General features: G+C 55.4%; 2 protein-coding genes across 8 annotated transcripts in view; one reads left to right on the top strand and one right to left on the bottom strand.

Moving 5' to 3' along the window:
• Positions 1-2,861: 2,861 nt before the first annotated feature.
• SCN1B (sodium voltage-gated channel beta subunit 1) lies at positions 2,862-10,469 on the bottom strand. Of its 7 annotated transcripts, XR_008435382.1 has the most exons (7): positions 9,791-10,464; positions 8,032-8,198; positions 6,705-6,945; positions 5,226-5,361; positions 4,297-4,538; positions 4,190-4,227; positions 2,862-4,083 (listed from the first exon to the last, which is right to left on the bottom strand). XR_008435382.1 is itself a non-coding variant. In XM_053968681.1 (5 exons), exons 1-5 carry the CDS (start codon positions 9,822-9,824, stop codon positions 4,472-4,474), a joined length of 645 nt encoding a protein of 214 aa, XP_053824656.1. In that variant the 5' UTR covers positions 9,825-10,469; the 3' UTR covers positions 2,862-4,471. The 7 variants fall into 7 exon arrangements, 1 of the variants encoding a protein (XP_053824656.1); XR_008435377.1 differs by having other exon boundaries at positions 2,862-4,004; positions 4,036-4,538; XR_008435379.1 differs by having other exon boundaries at positions 2,862-4,013; positions 4,074-4,538.
• The window catches only part of LOC128802352 (uncharacterized), a 13,719-nt gene continuing 4,964 nt past the window's right edge, over positions 9,823-18,577 (top strand). Inside the window, exons 1-6 of the mRNA XM_053968673.1 lie at positions 9,823-9,887; positions 10,106-10,326; positions 12,750-13,286; positions 14,128-14,287; positions 17,051-17,159; positions 18,259-18,490. Coding sequence (XP_053824648.1) covers positions 9,823-9,887; positions 10,106-10,326; positions 12,750-13,286; positions 14,128-14,287; positions 17,051-17,159; positions 18,259-18,490 — 1,324 coding nt within the window. The remainder of the gene's footprint in view (positions 9,888-10,105; positions 10,327-12,749; positions 13,287-14,127; positions 14,288-17,050; positions 17,160-18,258; positions 18,491-18,577) is intronic.

Raw genomic sequence — 18,577 nt, 5'->3', positions numbered from 1 at the left:
GGATAAAAAAAGGGAATTTTTAGGGTAAAAAAAATATCGAATTTTTGGGATAAAAAAGGAATTTTTGGGGTAAAAAATTGAAATTTTGAGGTAAAAAATGGCAATTTTGGGGGTAAAAAAAGGGAATTTTTGGGATAAAAAAGGGAATTTTTGGGGTAAAAAATTGAAATTTTGAGGTAAAAAAAGGGAATTTCGGGACCTACCTGGGCTGGGGGAGGGGAGCAGGGCCGGGGGTGGCGCTGACCCTTGGAGTGACCACGGGAGTGACCACGGGAGTGACCACGGGAGTGACCACGGGAGTGACCCTTGGAGTGACCCTTGGAGTGACCGCGGCGGCGGCAGCAGCGGCAGAGGCGCCCCATGGCCCCGGGGCTGCTGGAAATGGGGCAAAAAGCGGCGAAATTGGGAAAAAAAGGGGAAAAAAATCCCCCGAAATGACCCCAAATGGGCAGAACGCCCCAAATAATCCCAAAATAACCCAAAATAACCCCCAAAAATGGCCCTGAAAGACCCAGAATGTCCCAGAATTGCCCAAAATCGCCCCAAATGAGCCCAAAATTATCAAAATATTCCAAACAATCCCAAAATAATCAAAAATAATCCCGAAAAAATCTGAAATAATCCCAAATAACCCCCCAAAAAAATGGCCCTGAAAGGCCCAGAATGTCCCAAAAAGCCCCAGAATTGCCCCAAATTCCCGGAAATCCTGAACCCCCCTTCCCGAAATTCCCAAAAATCTCCCCAAATCCCCCCAAATTTCCCCCCAAAAAATCCCCCCAGCCCCTCCCCCCCTCCCCGCACCCCCAATTTCCCCCAAACTCCCAAAAATCGCTTCCCAAAAACCCCAAAATTGCCCCAAATTTCCCCCAAAATCCGCCCCAAAAAAAGCCAAAATCGCCCCAAAACTCCCCTAAAAAAAACCCCAAATCCCCAAAATCCCTCCCAAAGATCCCCAAAATTTCTCCCAGTTCCCCCCAAATCCCCAAAATCCCCCAAAATTCCCAAAACCTCCCCAAATCCCCCCAAATTTTCCCCAAAATCCCACCCAAAAAAACTCAAATCGCCCCAAAACTCCCTTAAAAAAAACCCAGTTCCCCCAAAATTCCTCCAAATCTCCCAAAATTTTCCCCCAAATCCCCCAAAATTCTCCCCAAGTCCCCCCAAAACCCCCCTAAAAAATCCAAATATCAAAAATCCCCCCAAACCGCCCCAACTTTTCCCCCAAATCCCCCCGAAAAAAACCAAATTCCCCCCAAAATTCCCCCCAAAACTTCCTCAAATTCCCTCCGAAATTCCCACAAATTTCCCCCAAATCCCCCCCCGAAAAAAATCCCAAATTCCCCCCAAATCCCCCCAAAATTCCCACAAATTCCCCCCGAAAAAATCCCAAATTCCCCAAATCCCCCCAAAATTCCCCCAAATCCCCCCGAAAAAATCCCAAATTCCCTCCAAATCTCCCCAAAATCCCCCCAAATTCCTCCAATTTTCCCCCAAATCCCCCCCAAACCCCCAAATTTCCCCCCAAAACCCCAAATTCCCCCAAATCCCCCCGAAATTCCCGATTTTCTCCTCGCCTGATCCCGGCAGTTTCACCCCAAATTCGGCCGCGGCCGCTCTGGGATTTGGGGGGGGGGGGGGGGCCGCATTTTTGGGGTGCGCTGACGTCATCACCCCGAGCACTTCATTCCTGCCGCCGTGACGTCATCAGCGCCCCGAAAACTTTAATTAAAACCCCAAAGCCTTTAATTGAAGCCCAAAAATTGAGGTCGGTGCTAAAAAAAAACCCCAAAACCGGTCCGGGCACCCCAAAAACCGGCTCGGGAGGTTGATGACGTCACCGAGTCCTAAATTGAGGTCAGGGAGCCCCAAAATCGCTCCCGGGCACCCCAAAAATTGGAGGCGAACCCCAAATTTGGGGGGCGCGGCCCCAAAACCGCAAATGGGAGGCGGTGACGTCATCGGGGCGCCGGGAATGGGGGCGGGGATTCGGGAATGGGACCCGAAATTTGGGAATGGAGCCCCGAAATTCGGGATTGAACCCCAAAATTCGGGATTGAAGCCCAAAATTCGGGATTGAAGCCCCAAAATTCGGGTTCTGGACCCCAAAATTCGGGAAATTAACCCCAAAATTCGGGTTCTGGACCCCAAAATTTGGAAATAGAGCCCAAAATTCGGGAATGGAGCCCCAAAATTTGGGAATTTAACCCCAAAATCCACCCTGGACCCCCCAGTGACGTCATCCACCCCCCAAATCTGTCCCTGGACCCCAAAATTCGGGAATTTAACCCCAAAATTCGGGTTCTGGACCCAAAAATTCGGGAAATTGACCCCAAAATTCAGAAATAGAGCCCAAAATTTGGGAATATGCCCCCAAAATCATCCCAGCATCCCCAAAATTTGGGAATTTGAGCCCAAAATCCAGCCCGGACCCCCCAGTGACGTCATCAACCCCCAAAATCTGTCCCTGGACCCCAAAATTTGGGATTGAACCCCAAAATTCAGGAATTTGACCCCAAAATTCAGAAATGGAGCCCAAAATTTGGGAATGGGGCCCCAAAATTTGGGTTCTGGACCCGAAAATTTGGGAATTCGAGCCCAAAATTTGGGAATGGGGCCTCGAATTTGGGTCCTGCACCCCCAAAATTTGGGAATTTGACCCCAAAATCCCCCTCCCAACCCCGATGACGTCATCGACCTCCCAGGAAGCCCCAAACCCGCCCCGATGACGTCACCCACCTCATTTGCATACGGCTCATTTGCATAGCCCACCTCACCTCCCTTCCATTTGCATGTAACTAATTATCATAAATCTCATTTGCATATCGGCGACCCTCCCACACCAAGGACTGGAGGCTCGGCAGTCAGGCTGATTTGCATGTTCATTTGCATGTTCATTTACATATCGGGGCTTGGCACAATTAATCCGTTAATTATGGCACTCATTTGCATACGGGCGCTCATTTGCATACAGCGATGTGTTGACACGGCGGTGCTCATTTGCATACGGTGCTCGGTGCTCAGTAGCATGCCCCGCCTCATTTGCATGTTCATTTGCATATCACAATTAAGTGAGATGTGCATTTGTGCGGCTGGGTCGGTGCTCATTTGCATAACGCTTGTTTATGTACAGCTCATTTACATATTAATTTACCCGCGGTTACAATTCCCATCGCCCATCTCCATCTCATTTGCATATCAACAACATGGCAACATTCCCATTTGCATATCATCTCATTTACATGTATTTACACAAGCCTCATTTGCATACAACCATCCTCTATATTGCCACGCCCCCTCATTTGCATAAAGTGCTGTCGAGGTTCTTGTCCTAACTCATTCGAGTATTGCTCATTTAAATATCTCATTTGCATACAGCTCATTTCCATACAGCTCATTTGCATGCACACGCCTCTCACACGGGGGGGGGGGGGGGGGGATGGGCCCAAATTTGGGGAATTTGATCCCAAATTTTGGGGATTTCTCCCAAAAATCTGGGGATTCGTTCGTCCCAAATTTTGGATTCTTTCCCCCAAATTTTGGGGGATTTCCCGTGAAATTTTGGGAATTTTTCCCCCCGAAATTTTGGGGGGATTTTCTCCCAATTTTGGGGGATTTTCCCCCAAACTTTGGGGAAATTCGCCCCAAATTTGGGATTATTTTGAATCAATTCGGAAAATTCTCTCCCGAATTTTGAAGGAATTTTTGCCCAAATTCCGGGAGGTTTTCCCCCAAAAACTTTGGGATTTTTTTCCCCCAAAATCTTGGGAATTCCTTTCCCGCACATTTTTCAGATTTTTCCCTAAATTTTTTTGGAAGTTTTCCCCAAATTTTGGGATTTTTTTCCTTTCAAATTTGGGGATTTTTTGTTTTTCCTGTAATTTCGGAACTTTTCCACTCAAATTTTGGGGGATTTTTCGCCTCAAACTTTTGGGATTTTTCCCCAAATTCCGGGCTGGGGGAGGGGTCGGGGGGGTCCCCCCCGAGGGGTTATTGCAGGGGGGGGCCTGGGGTCACTCAGGGTCACTCAGGGGTCACTCAGGGTCACTCAGGGGTCAGAGGTCACTCAGGGTCACTCAGGGGTCACTCAGGGGTCACTCCGTGGTCACTCAGGGGTCACTCAGGGGTCACTCAGGGGTCACTCAGGGGTCAGAGGTCACTCAGGGGTCACTCAGGGGTCACTCAGGGTCACTCAGGGGTCACTCAGGGTCAGTGGTCACTCCGTGGTCACTCGTGGTCACTCAGGGGTCACTCAGGGTCACTCAGGGTCACTCAGGGTCAGTGGTCACTCAGGGTCACTCAGGGGTCACTCAGGGTCACTCAGGGGTCAGAGGTCACTCCGTGGTCACTCGTGGTCACTCAGGGTCACTCAGGGGTCAGAGGTCACTCAGGGTCACTCGTGGTCACTCAGGGTCACTCAGGGGTCAGAGGTCACTCAGTGGTCACTCGGTGGTCACTCGGTGGTCACTCGTGGTCACTCGGTGGCCGCGGGGCCGCCGCAGTTCTCTTTGCTCTCCGAGGTGATCGCCAGGTACTCCGAGCTGGGGGAGGGGCCAGGCCGGGCTGGGGGCGGGGCCACGCCCCTCCCCGACCACACCCCTTTAAACCCCGCCCCCACCCCAGCCACGCCCCCTCCGCTCATCAAACCCCCCAAATCCCCCCAAATTCCTCCATTTTTGTCTCAAATCCCACCCCCAAAAATAAACCACGCCCCCTTCATGCCACACCCAAATACAAGCCACGCCCCCAAACTCAAGCCACGCCCCCTCCGCTTCCAAATTTCTGATTTTTTTCCTCCCAATTTCCCCATTTTGGCCCCAATTTTCGCAGTCCCCACCCTCAATTCTGACCACGCCCCGTTTAGACCACGCCCACCACGAAAAAAACCACGCCCACAGCCCCCAAAGCCACACCCCCTTAGCTCGTTAATCCCCTGATTTGACCCCAATTTCTTCATTTTTTACCCCAATTTTTTTGCTTTTACCCCAATTTTCACTTTTCCTCCTGCAATTTCTACTTCCCCCACCCCCAAAATTAAACCACGCCCCCTTTAGACCACACCCAACCCCAGGCCACGCCCACACCCTCAAAGCCACGCCCCTTCCCGCCATTTTAACTCCCCGTTTCCCCGTTTTTTGTCGCGTTTTCGCCGCGTTTTTTTGGCGTTTTTCCCCCCAAAACTTCGCCTGGCCGTTAAGCCACGCCCCCTCGCGGCCCCGCCCACTCACGCGCTGTCGGGGGGCGGGGCCGCGGCCGCCACCTTGCGGTAGCAGTAGAGCATCTCGGCGGCGAGCCAGAGCGTGAGCACCACGATGAGCACGTACATCAGGATCTCGGAGACGATGGAGGCCAGGTCCCGGCGCGCTGCGGAGGGCACGGGGCTCCCGAAATCCCGGGAAAGCCCCCGGGAAAATCCCCCCAAAAATCCCCCAAACAATATCCGGAAAAATACCTGAAAAATCCCCCCAAAAATCCCCAAAAATCCCGGGAAACCCCCTGGAAAATCCCCTCAAAAATCCCCAAAAGTCCCCCAAAAAATATCCGGAAAAATACCCGAAAAATCCCCCAAAAATTCCCAAAAATCCTGGGAAAGCCCCCGGAAAATCCCCCCAAAAATCCCCCCCCAGATCCCGGGAAACCCCCCGGAAAATCCCCGGAAAAATCCCCCAAAATTCCCCCAAATCCCGGGAAACCCGCCGGGAAATCCCCAGAAAAATCCCCCTGAAAATCCCCAAAAATCCTCCCAGAAAATCCCGGGAAACCCCGGAAAAATCCCCCCAAAAATCCCCCAGAAAATCCCCAAAAATCCCCCCCAAATCCCGGGAAATCCCCCCAAAAATCCTCCCAAAATTCCAAAAAAAAAAAAAAAAAAAAAAAGCCCAGGAAAAATCCTCCCAAAAAACCCCAAAAAATCCCCAAAACTCCCAATAAAATACCCCCAAAATCCCCCCATATTCCCCCGAAGATCCCCCAAATTTCTCCCCATTCACCCCAAATCCCCCAAAATCCCCCAGAATTCCCAAAACCTCCCCAAACCTCCCCGAATTTCCCCCAAAATCCCCCTCAATGAACTCCCAGTGTCTCCCCGACTCCCTCTGGTGGCGCCTTTGGGAACTGCAGCGTCCTCCCAGTCCCTCCCACTCCCTCCCAGTTTATCCCAGTTCCTCCCAGTTTATCCCAGTTCCTCCCAGTCCCTTCCAGTTTATCCCAGTCCATCCCAGTAACACCCAGTCCATCCCAGTCCATCCCAATCCCTTCCCAGTCCATCCCAGTGCCCCTCAATTCCCACCCAGTCCCCTCACTGAACTCCCAGTGTCTCCCCAACTCCCCCTGGTGGCGGCTTTGGGAACTGCAGCGTCCTCAACAGTAACTCCCAGTTTATCCCAGTCCCTCCCAGTTTATTCCAGTTCCTCCCAGTTTATCCCAGTTCCTCCCAGATTATCCCAGTCCATCCTAGTAACCCCCAGTCCATCCCAATCCCTTCCCAGTCCCCTCCCAGTCCTTCCCAGTCCCTCCCAGTTCCCCTCAATTCCCACCCAGTCCCCTCAATGAACTCCCAGTGTCTCCCCAACTCCCCCTGGTGGCGGCTTTGGGAACTGCAGCGTCCTCAACAGTAACTCCCAGTTTATCCCAGTTCCTCCCAGTTCCTCCCAGTCCCTCCCAGTTCCTCCCAGTGCCTCCCAGTCGATCCCAGTGCCCCCCAGCACCTTTCTCGACCACGGCCAGCCGCAGGGTCTGGTTCCTGGCCAGGCTGTAGGTGTAGCCCTCGAAGGTGAGGTTGCGTTTCAGGCGGCACACGTAGTGCCCGGCGTGGCCGTGCTGCACGGCCTGCAGCCACACCGACAGGTCCTGCAGGTCCCGCGTGCCCCGCGAGCCGTTCCAGGACAGCACCCCCAGAAACGGCCCTGGCGCCACCCACTCGCCCTCCTCGGGGCTGTAGTGCAGGATCTGCACCAGGAAAAACCAGTAAGAACCAGTGAGAACCAGTGAGAACCAGTGAGAACCAGTGAGAACCAGTAAGGTTTGGTGGGAAGGGATGGGAAATGGGGCTTGGCTCGGTGGCGCCGCCCGGTGGCCGAGTTTGGCGTTGCAATCGGGCCTTATCGCGGCTCCAGGAATTCCCAGCAGCTCCCAGTTCAGCCCAGTGGCTCCCAGTATGGCCCAGTGGCTCCCAGTATGGCCCAGTGGCTCCCAGTATGGCCCAGTGGCTCCCTAGGGTCTCCCCAGTAGCTCCCAGTTCCTCCCAGGACATCCCGAGTGTCTCCCCAGTAGGTTCCAGTAGCTCCCAATCCCCTCCCAGTCCCTCCCAGTCCCCTGCGAGTCCATCCCAGTCCCTCCCAGTAACTCCCAGTCCATTGAAGTCCCTTCCAACCACCTCCCAGTCCCATCCCAGTTCCCTCCCAGTCCCTCCCAGTAACTCCCAGTTCCCTCCCAGTCCCCTGCGAGTCCATCCCAGTCCCTCCCACTTTCTCCCAGTAACTCCCAGTCCCCTCTCAATCCATCCCAGTTTATCCCTGTCCCTCCCAGTTCATCCCAGTCCCATCCCAGTTCCGTCCCAGTCCCTCCCCACCCCTCCCAGTTCATCCCAGTCCCTCCCAGTCCCCTCAATGAACTCCCAGTGTTTTTTGTAGCTCCCCCTGGTGGCGGCTTTGGGAACTGCAGCGTCCTCCCAGTCCCTCCCAGTTCATCCCAGTTCATCCCAGTTTGTCCCAATCCCCTCCAGTCCCTCCCAGTTCATCCCAGTTTGTCCCAATCCCCTCCCAGTCCCCCCCAGTGCCCCCCAGTCCCTCCCAGTTCATCCCAGTTTGTCCCAGTCCATCCCAATCCCCTCCCAGTTCCTCCCAGTCCATCCCAGTCCCCTCAATGAACTCCCAGTGGTTTTTGCAGCTCCCCCTGGTGGCGGCTTTGGGAACTGCAGCGTCCTCCCAGTCCCTCCCAGTCCCTCCCAGTCCCTCCCAGTTCATCCCAGTTCATCCCAGTTTGTCCCAGTTTGTCCCAATCCCCTCCCAGTGCCCCCCAGTCCGTCCCAGTGACCTTCTCGAACTGGGGCGCCCCCTCGGGCCGGAAGAACCACTCGCTCTCGGCCTCGGCCGGGGTCTCGCTGCGGCGCTTGCAGGCGATGCAGAGCAGCCGGAACGGCGCCCCCAGCACGGCCTCGGTGCCCGAGGCCACCTCCACGCACCCCCCCAGGGCCCCCGAAACTGCGGGGGGGGAGGGGGGGGGAAAAGGGTCAGGAAGGAATTCCCGAATTTCCCCCCCCCAAAAAAAATCCCCGCGGAATTCCGTCGAAATTTGACGGAAATTTGGTCAAAAAACGTTTAAAAAAACCGTCACAAAGTGGTTAAAACTGACCCAAATCGGACTCAAAATTTACGCCCAGGAGCCCCAAAAATGCGGGGAGGGGGGAAAATTCCCAAATTTTCCCTGAATTCCCAAAAAGTTCTGCTGAAATTTGACGTAAATTTGGTCAAAAAAACCTTAAAAAACCGTCCCAAAATGGTTAAAATTGACACAAATCGGGCCCAAAATTAACCCCCAGGACCCCCAAAAATGCGGGGAGGGGGAAAAGGGGGGGTGAAGAAAAAAATTCCCAAATTTTCCCCGAATTCCCAAAAAATTCCCTTGAAATTTGACCGAAATTTGATGAAAGAAGCTTCAAAAATCCACCCCAAAATGCTGAAACTTGCCCCAGATTGGACCCAAAATCTCACCCCAAGACCCCAAAAATGGGGAGGGGAAGGGGGAGCCCCAAAATTCCCAAGAAATCCCCGAATTCCCCAAAAATTTGCCCCAAATTTCCCCCCAGAATTTACCCAAAATTCACAAAAAATTGACCCCAAATCCATCAAAATCCAGCTTAAAACGGACCCAAAATCCCCCAAAATGTCCCAAAATCCCCCACGGGGAGCCCAAACTTTGGGATGGGGGATCAGGGATCCCGGAATTCCCAAAAAATCCCCAAAATTCCCCCAAGGTTGGCTCCAAATCCATCAAAATCCACCAAAAATTCATCAAAATCCAGCCCCAAACCCCAAAATTCGCTCAAAATTGGCTCAAAATTGACCCAAAATTGGCTCAAAACTGGCCCAAAATTGACCCAAAATTGATCCAAAATTGGCCCAAAATTGACCCAAAATTGATCCAAAATTGGCCCAAAATTGACCCAAAATTGACCCAAAATTGATCCAAAATTGACCCAAAATTGGCTCCTTTGGACATTTTGGGATCCCCGGTGACCTTTGGCGACATTTTGCGGACATTTTTGGGACATTTTTGGGACATTTTTGGGACATTTTTGGACATTTTTGGGACATTTTGGGACATTTGGGGACATTTTGGGGTCCCAGGGGACATTCGGGGGATTCCCAGGTGACATTTGGGGACATTTTGAGGACACTTTTGGGACATTTTTGGGACATTTTGGGACATTTGGGGACATTTTGGGGTCCCAGGGGACATTCGGGGGATTCCCAGGTGACATTTTGGGACATTTTGAGGACACTTTTGGGACATTTTTGGGACATTTTGGGACATTTTTGGGACATTTTGGGGTCCCAGGGGACATTCGGGGGATTCCCAGGTGACATTTGGGGACATTTTGGTGACATTTTGGGGCATTTTTGGGACATTTTGGGACATTTTTGGGACATTTTGGGGTCCCGGTGACATTCGGGGGATTCCCAGGTGACATTTGGGGACATTTTGGTGACATTTTGGGACATTTTTGGGACATTTTGGGACATTTTTGGGACATTTTGGGGTCCCGGTGACATTCGGGGGGTCCCGAACTCACCCTCGAGGAGCCCGAGGAGCAGCGACAGCAACATGGCGGCACTTCGGCAATTTCCGGACACCTTCGGCTCTTTCCGACCCAGTTCGGGCTCGGTTCGGTTCTTTCCGACCCTCCCCGCTCTCCCTTCCTCTACTTCCGGCCCTCTTCGCTTACTTCCGGCCCAGTTCGGTTCTTTTCGGTCCCGTTCGGTTATTTCCGTCCCGGTTCGGTTCTTTCCGTACAGCTCCGTCCTTACTTCTGCTCCTCCGCGCCCGCTTCGGCTCTTTCCGGACAAGTTCGGCTCTTTTCGGCCCGGTTCCGATTTCTCCGGCCTAGTTCGGCCCAGTTCAGCCCAGTTTGGGCCCAGTTCAGCGTCTCCGGCCCCCTCAGCCCCCTGCCCGGCCCATGGGCCCCTCCCCCGCCGCAGGAGGAGGACGAGGAGGAGGAGGGCGAGGAGGAAGAGCCCGGGACGGGTCGCAGGAGCCGCTTCAAGGCATGGCCGGACCCTCAGGCGGGTCCGCTGCGGTTCCGCTTCGGCTCCGCTTCGGCTCTTTTCGGTCCCGCTCCGTCCCCGCCGTTCGGCTCTTTCCGGCCCCGCCGTTCGCCGGCTCTCGGCTCCTCTTCGGCTTTTTCCGGCTCTTTTCGGCCCCGCTCGGTCCCGGCGCACTGCGGCGCCCGGAGGGGGAGGGGGGCGGGACCGGCTGGGGTGACGTCACAAGGATGGGCGTGGTTTGTCGCCGGAAGGGTCGCGGTGTCCCCGGGGCCACCCCGGGGTGTCCCCGAGATGTCCCCGGGGTGTCCCCGAGGTGTCCCCGAGATGTCCCCGAGATGTCCCCGGGGTGTCCCCGAGATGTCCCCGAGATGTCCCCGGGGTGTCCCCGAGGCCACCCCGGGGTGTCCCCGAGATGTCCCCGAGATGTCCCCGGGGTGTCCCCGAGATGTCCCCGGGGTGTCCCCGAGATGTCCCCGAGATGTCCCCGAGATGTCCCCGTGTCCATCCCCGTGTCCATCCCAGTGTCCCCAAAGTGTCCCCAAAGTGTCCCCAAGGCCATCCTGGTGTCCCCAAGGATGTCCCCAAGTCCCTCTCAGTGTCCCCAGGGCCACCCCCGTGTCTCCAAAGTGTCCCCAAGGCCATCCTGATGTCCCCAAGGATGTCCCCAAGTCCCTCTCAGTGTCCCCAAGGCCATCCCCCGTGTCCCTGAGGTGTCCCCGAGTTGTCCCCGAGGTGTCCCCGAGGTGTCCCCGTGTCCCTCCCAGTGTCCCCAAGGCCACCCCAGTGTCCCCAAAGTGTCCCCAAGTCTCTCCCCAGGTTGTCCCCGTGTCCCCGAGGATGTCCCCAAGGCCACCCCATTGTCCCCGAGGGTGTCCCGGTGTCCCCAGGTCCTTCCCAGCGTCCCCAAAGTGTCCCCAAGGGCGTCCCCGGGTCCCTCCCGGTGTCCCCAAAGTGTCCCCAAGGCCACCCCAGTGACTCCAAAGTGTCCCCAAAATGTCCCCAGGTCCCTCCCGGTGTCCCCAAAGTGTCCCCGGGTCCCTCCTGGTGTCCCCAAGGCCATCTCCAGGTTGTCCCCATGTCCCCAAGGCCACCCCCAGTGTCCCCGAGGTGTCCCCAAGGTGTCCCGGAGGTTGTCCCAGTGTCCTCAGCGATGTCCCCAAGGCCATCCTGATGTCCCCCAGGTATCCCCGAGGTGTCCCCGTGTCCATCCCAGTGTCCCCAAGGCCACCTCCAGTGTCCCCAAAGTGTCCCCAAGGCCATCCCAGTGACTCCAAAGTGTCCCCAAAGTGTCCCCAGGTCCCTCCCGGTGTCCCCAAGGCCACCCCAGTGTCCCCAAAGTGTCCCCAAGTCTCTCCCCAGGTTGTCCCCGTGTCCCCGAGGATGTCCCCAAGGCCACCCCATTGTCCCCAAGGGTGTCCCGGTGTCCCCAGGTCCTTCCCAGTGTCCCCAAAGTGTCCCCAAGGCCACCCCAGGTCCTTCCCAGCGTCCCCAAATTGTCCCCAAGGCCACCCCAGTGTCCCCAGGGGTGTCCCCAAAACCATCCCGGTGTCCCCAAAGTGTCCCCAAATCCCTCCCTGGGTTGTCCCAGCGTCCCCAAAGTGTCCCCAAGGCCACCCCAGTGACTCCAAAGTGTCCCCAAAGTGTCCCCGGGTCCCTCCCGGTGTCCCCAGGAGGGATTTTGGGTCAATTTTGGATCAATTTTTGGTTTTTTCTAAATTATTTTGAGATTTTTTTGGAAATTTTTTGGGGTTTTTTTTTTGTGGCTATTGAGGAATTTGGGGGAATTTGGGGAATTTTGGGGGTTTTTTAAGAGGATTTTGTGGAATTTTGGTGTTTTTGGGGGATTTCGGGGAAATTTGGGGTCAATTTTGGTTTTTTTTAAATTATTTTGAGAATTTTTAGAGGTTTTTTTTTTTAATTTGAGGAATTTTGGGGTTTCTCAAGGGGATTTTGAGGAATTTGGATATTTTGGGGATTTTTAGTGGATTTTTGAGGGGTTTTTGGGCAGATTTCTGGGTTTTTTTAAAATGAATTTTCAGGAATTTGGGGTCGATTTTTGGGGGCCTTTTATGGTGGAATTTTGGGCCAAATTTGGGGGTTTTTTTTGGCATTTTGGGCTGATTTTGGGGCATTTTCGGGGGAATCTTGGACAGATTTGGGCGCTTTCTAAAAATAATTTGAGGCCGAGTTTGGGGTTTTTTAGTGGATTTTTTTTTTTTAAATTTCGGGGGAATTTCAGGGCTTTTTCAAGTGGAATTTTGGGCCGAATTTTTGAGTATTTCTTGTGGACTTTTGAGAAATTTTCTGCCGATATTTTTTTTTTTTTTTAAGCAGAATTTGAGACATTTTGTCGAATTTTCTTTTGGTGGAATTTTTGGGCCGATTTTGGGTCTCATTTTTTACAATTTCGGGCCGATTTTTGGGGGGATTTTTTGGAATTTTGGTTTTGTTGTTTTTTTTTTTTTTTTCAGTGATTTTCTCACAATTTTCTGCCCTCAATTTTCACTCATTTCCCGCCAGTTTTAAATTTTTGTGGTTTTTTTTTCCCGCGAATTTCCCAAACCCCACCCCCAAAATTTTCGGCGTTTCGAGGGGTTTCCCTCGATGGGCGTGGCCAAAACGCGCTGTGGGCGTGGCCTCACCCTCAACGGGCGTGTCCACGACGAAGAGGGCGTGGTCTCCGGGAAGTGGGCGTGGCCCCGGTTTTTTTGGGGATTCCCCGCGCGCTTCCGCTCCCGCGGCGACTCCGGCGGGGCCCAAAATCCGAGGGGGGGTCCCCAAAATCCGGGACCCCCCGATGGCCGAGGAGCTGCCCGTGGATCTGCGCACGCGGCGCCCCCAAAATCCCCCCAAACCCCCCCAAAAATGCCGCCCCTCCCCCCCCCCCGAAACTTCGCTGCCGCTCCGGAAGCGCCGCTCGGTTTTGGGGGGGGGAAGCCCCCAAATTTTGGGGGAAACCCCCCCGAACCCCCAAATTCGGGCACCCCCAGCTGGAAAAAACCCCCAAATTCGGGATCGGCACAGGTGAGAGCCCCCCCCCTCCCCCACCTGCTTTTTGGGGTGACTCCCCCCAAAAACTTCCCCAATTTTATCCCGATTTTATCCCGATTTTATCCCAACTTTATCCCAATTTTATCCCGATTTTATCTCGATTTTATCTCGATTTTATCCCAATTTTATCCCAATTTTATCCCGATTTTATCGCAACTTTATCCCGATTTTATCCCAATTTTATCCCGACTTTATCCCGATTTTATCCCAATTTTATCCCGACTTTATCCCGATTTTATCCCAATTTTATCCCGATTTTATCCCGTTTTTTTCCCCAATTTCCCCTCGATTTCCCCCCATTTTTTTTCCAATTTCCCCCCGATTTTCCCCAATTTCCCCCCAGTTTTTTCCCAACCTTTCCCCCAATTTGCCCCCAAATTTTCCCCCAGTTTTCCCCATTTTGTCCCAGTTTTTTCCCGATTTCTTCCCAATTTCCCCTCAATTTTTCCCCAATTTATGCCCAATTTTTCTCCCACTTTTTCCCCAATTTTCCCCCAGTTTCCCCCCAATTTTTCCCACAGTTTTCCCCAGTTCTTCCCAATTTCACCCCAATTTTCCCCCAAGTTCCCCCACTATTCTTCCCCATATTTTTCCCAGTTTTTCTCTGATTTTTCCCAATTTTCCCCCAATTTTTCCCCCAAATTTTCCCGATTTTTTCCCAATTTTCCCCCAAATTTTCCCAATTTTCCCCCAATTTTCCCCCAAATTTTCCCAATTTTCCCCCAATTTTCCCCCAAATTTTCCCGATTTTTTCCCAATTTTCCCCCAAATTTTCCCGATTTTTCTCCAATTTCCCCCAATTTTTCCCTTCCAGGTTTGAGGGCGGAGCCGCCGCTGCCGTTTTTGGGGGCAGGGGGAATTTTGGGGGTTCCCCCTGCCCCGATTTTGGGCTCCCCAAATTTGGGGGTCCCCCCTGAGCCCCCCTTGGCCGCCGCCATCGCCGCCGCCACCCGGCAGGACGAGGACGGGGACACGTGAGTGAGGGGACCCCAAAAATCCACCGGGACACCCCAAAATCCAACTGGGAACCCCCAAAATCCACCCGGGACACCCCCAAAAACCCCCAAAATCCACCTGAGAAACCCCAAAATCCACCCGGGACACCCCAAAAACCCCAAAAATCCCCCTGGGAACCCCCCAAATCCAACCGGACACCCCAAAATCCATCCAGGACGCCCCAAAATCCAACTGGGAACCCCCAAAATCCATCCGGGACACCCCAAAAACCCCAAAAATCCCCGTGGGAACCCCCCAAATCCAACCGGACACCCCAAAATCCATCCAGGACGCCCCAAAATCCAACTGGGAACCCCCAAAATCCATCCGGGACACCCCAAAAACCCCAAAAATCCACCTGAGAAACCCCAAAATCCAACCGGACACCCCAAAAATCCACCTGGGAAATGCCAAAAACCCCAAAAATCCACCTGGGAACCCCAAAATCCATCCAGGACACCCCAAAATCCAACTGGGAACTCCCAAAATCCATCCAGGACACCCCAAAATCCAACTGGGAACTCCCAAAATCCACCCGGACACCCCAAAAACCCCAAAAATCCAACTGGGAAACCCCAAAATCCAACCGGACACCCCAAAAACCCCAAAAATCCACCTGAGAAACCCCAAAATCCAACCGGACACCCCAAAAATCCACCTGGGAAATGCCAAAAACCCCAAAAATCCACCTGAGAAACCCCAAAATGCACCCGGACACCCCAAAATCCACCTGGGAAATGCCAAAAACCCCAAAAATCCACCTGAGAAACCCCAAAATCCAACCGGACACCCCAAAATCCACCTGGGAAATGCCAAAAACCCCAAAAATCCACCTGAGAAACCCCAAAATGCACCCGGACACCCCAAAATCCACCTGGGAAATGCCAAAAACCCCAAAAATCCACCTGAGAAACCCCAAAATCCAACCGGACACCCCAAAAATCCACCTGAGAAACCCCAAAAACCTCCCAGGACACCTCAAAATCCAACTGGGAACCCCCAAAATCCACCCGGACACCCCAAAAATCCACCTGGGAAATGCCAAAAACCCCAAAAATCAAACTGGGAAACCCCAAAAATCCACCCGGGACACCCCAAAAACCCCAAAAATCCAACTGAGAAACCCCAAAATCCACCCTGGACCCCCCAAAAATCACCCGGGACACCCCAAAAACCCCAAAAATGCACCAGGGAACTAAAAAAATCCACCTGGGAACCCCCAAAAATCCCCAAAAAATCCACCTGGGAACCCCCAAAAATCCCCAAAAAATCCACCTGGGAACCCCCAAAAATCCACCCTAAAAACCCCAAATTCCCCCGGGAACCCCCAAAATTCCCCCGGGACCCCCCCCCCCCCGCCCCCCCCCCCCCCCTTGGGAATCCCCATCCAACCCCTCCCCCCCCCCTCGGGACCCCCCCAAATTCCCCCCTTTGGGGGGTCCCAAATGCCCCCAAATGTCCCCAAATGTCCCCAAATGTCCCCTCCCCCCCTCGGGGACCCCCCCTGGATTTTGGGGACCCCTCCCCCCCCCCTCGGGGACCCCCCCGGGAGCGTGGGAACCCCCGCGCGGCCCCTCCCCCACCCCGCGGGGAATCCCCCCCGGGCCGGCGGTGACGTCATTGGGGAGGCCACGCCCCCGCGTCGGGGCCACGCCCCTTTACGGGAACAGCGCGGGGGGAGGGGCGGGGACGGCGCTGCCCATCCCCCACCCCCCCCCCGGGGTTTGGGGACTTTTTGGGGACATTTGGGGACATTTGGGGACATTTGGGGACATTTGGGGCATTTGGGACCTCCCCAATGTCCCCAAATCTCCCGAATTTTCCCCTTTTTTTCCCCCCAAAATGTCCCCAAATCCCAATTTCCCCCCATTTTCCGCCACCCCAAAACGTCCCCAAATGTCCCCAAATGTCCCAAATGTCCCCAAATCCCCCCAATGTCCCCAAATGTCCCCAAATCCCCCCAATGTCCTCAACTGTCCCCAAATGTCCCCAGTGTCCTCAATCCCATTTTTCCCAATTTCCCCCCATTTTTCCCCATTGTTCCCCATTTTGTCCCAATGTCCCCAAATGTCCCCGATGTCCCCGATGTCCCCAATCCCATTTCCCCCCAAATGTCCCCCATTTTTCCCTAAATGTCCCCAAATGTCCCCAATGTCCCTGATCCCATTTTCCCCCTAATTTCCCCCATTTTCCCCAATGTCCCCAATGTCCCCATGTCCCCCATGTCCCCATATCCCCCAGTGTCCCCATTGTCCCCTCTGTCCCCATTGTCCCCCCGCTGTCCCCAATGTCCCCTCGATGTCCCCAATGTCCCCAATGTTCCCACATCCCCTCAGTGTCCCCATTGTCCCCTCGATGTCCCCAATGTCCCCCATGTCCCCATATCCCCCCAGTGTCCCCATTGTCCCCCCGCTGTCCCCTCAGTGTCCCCACTGTCCCCTGCTGTCCCCACTGCCCCCATTGTCCCCTCGATGTCCCCTCTGTCCCCTCGATGTCCCCATTGTCCCCCCGCTGTCCCCGCTGTCCCCATGTCCCCATGTCCCCATATCCCCAGTGTCCCCATTGTCCCCTCGATGTCCCCATTGTCCCCTCGATGTCCCCTCTGTCCCCTCGATGTCCCCATTGTCCCCTCGATGTCCCCATTGTCCCCTCGATGTCCCCTCTGTCCCCTCGATGTCCCCATTGTCCCCTCGATGTCCCCATTGTCCCCTCGATGTCCCCACTGTCCCCCATGTCCCCAGGCCCCTGCACATCGCGGTGGCCCAGGGCGCGGTGGCCGTGGCCCGCAGGTTGGTGGCCCTGTTCCTGCGGGGGGGGCGCGACCTCGACGTCTACAACCACCTGAGACAGGTGAGGGGACAGGGGACACGGGGGGACACGGGGACAGCGGGGGGGACATCGAGGGACACGGGGACAGCGGGGGGACATTGAGGGACACGGGGACAGCGGGGGGACACGGGGACATTGAGGGACACGGGGACAGCGGGGGACACGGGGACATTGAGGGACACGGGGACAGCGGGGGGACACGGGGACAGCGGGGGGACATTGAGGGACACGGGGACAGCGGGGGGACACGGGGACATTGAGGGACACGGGGACAGCGGGGACAGCAGGGGGACACGGGGACACTGGGGACATTGAGGGGACACGGGGACAGCGGGGGGACATCGAGGGACACGGGGACAGCAGGGGGACAGCGGGGGGACAGCGGGGGGACACGGGGACATCGAGGGGACACGGGGACACGGGGGGACACGGGGACACGGGGACACAGGGACAGCGGGGGACATGGGGACATTGAGGGGACACGGGGACATCGGGGGACACGGGGACAGCGGGGGGACATTGAGGGACACGGGGACAGCGGGGGGACACAGGGGGACATCAAGGGGACACGGGGACAGCGGGGACATCGGGGGGATTGGGGACATTGGGGACATTGAAGGGACATTGGGGACATCGGGGGGATTGGGGACACTTTGGGGACATTTGGGGACATTTTGGGGACATTGGGGGCACTTTGGGGAAGCCACTGAGCTCCGCCCCTTTGTCGCACCTTGACCACACCCCTGGCCCCGCCCACTCGCCGGTCCCCAGGTGTCCCTCACCTGTGTCACCTGTGTCACCTGTGTCCCCTGTGTCACCTGTGTCCCCTGTGTTACCTGTGTCACCTGTGTCCCCTGGGTCACCTGTGTCACCTGTGTCCCCTGTGTTACCTGTCCCTCACCTGTGTCACCTGTCCCAGGTGTCCCTCACCTGTGTCACCTGTGTCACCTGTCCCTCACCTGTGTCACCTGTCCCTCCCCTGTCTCACCTGTCCCTCACCTGTGTCCCCTGTGTCACCTGTCCCTCACCTGTGTCACCTGTCCCCCGTGTCCCTCACCTGTCCCAGGTGTCCCCAGTGTCCCTCACCTGTGTCACCTGTCCCTCACCTGTCCCCCCGCAGACCCCCCTGCACCTGGCGGTGATCACGGGCCAGGTAGCCCTGGTGCGGCTCCTGGTAGCCCACGGCGCGTCGCCGATGGCCCCGGACCGCCTGGGCCGCACCTGCGCTCACCTGGCCTGCGGCTCGCACCTGCCGGGGGGCGGGGCCACGGCCGGGCCACGCCCCCGCGTCCTGCGCGAGCTCCTGAGGAGCCCCGGGCCCCCCCCGGACCTGCAGGCGCGAGACTACGAGGGTGGGAAATGGGGCAAAAAGGGGGAAAATCGGGAAAATCGGGGGGGAAATGGGGAAAATCGAGTGGGAAATGGGGCAAAAAGGGGGA

The sequence above is a fragment of the Vidua chalybeata genome, chromosome 39 (genome assembly GCF_026979565.1).
Source record: "Vidua chalybeata isolate OUT-0048 chromosome 39, bVidCha1 merged haplotype, whole genome shotgun sequence".
NCBI classification, from domain to species: domain Eukaryota; kingdom Metazoa; phylum Chordata; class Aves; order Passeriformes; family Viduidae; genus Vidua; species Vidua chalybeata.
The sequence above is the reverse complement of the archived record's forward strand: the minus strand, read 5'-3'. Positions and strand labels throughout refer to the sequence as shown.

Coding starts and splice junctions, on each gene's coding strand:
- SCN1B (XM_053968681.1), bottom strand. CDS start 9,824: ATGTTGCTGTCGCTGCTCCTCGGGCTCCTCGAGG. Junction 6,946..8,031: donor GGGCGCCCCAGTTCGAGAAG/GTCACTGGGACG, acceptor TTCCTGGTGCAG/ATCCTGCACTACAGCCCCGA. Junction 4,539..5,225: donor GCCCCGCCCCCCGACAGCGC/GTGAGTGGGCGG, acceptor CCCCTCCCCCAG/CTCGGAGTACCTGGCGATCA.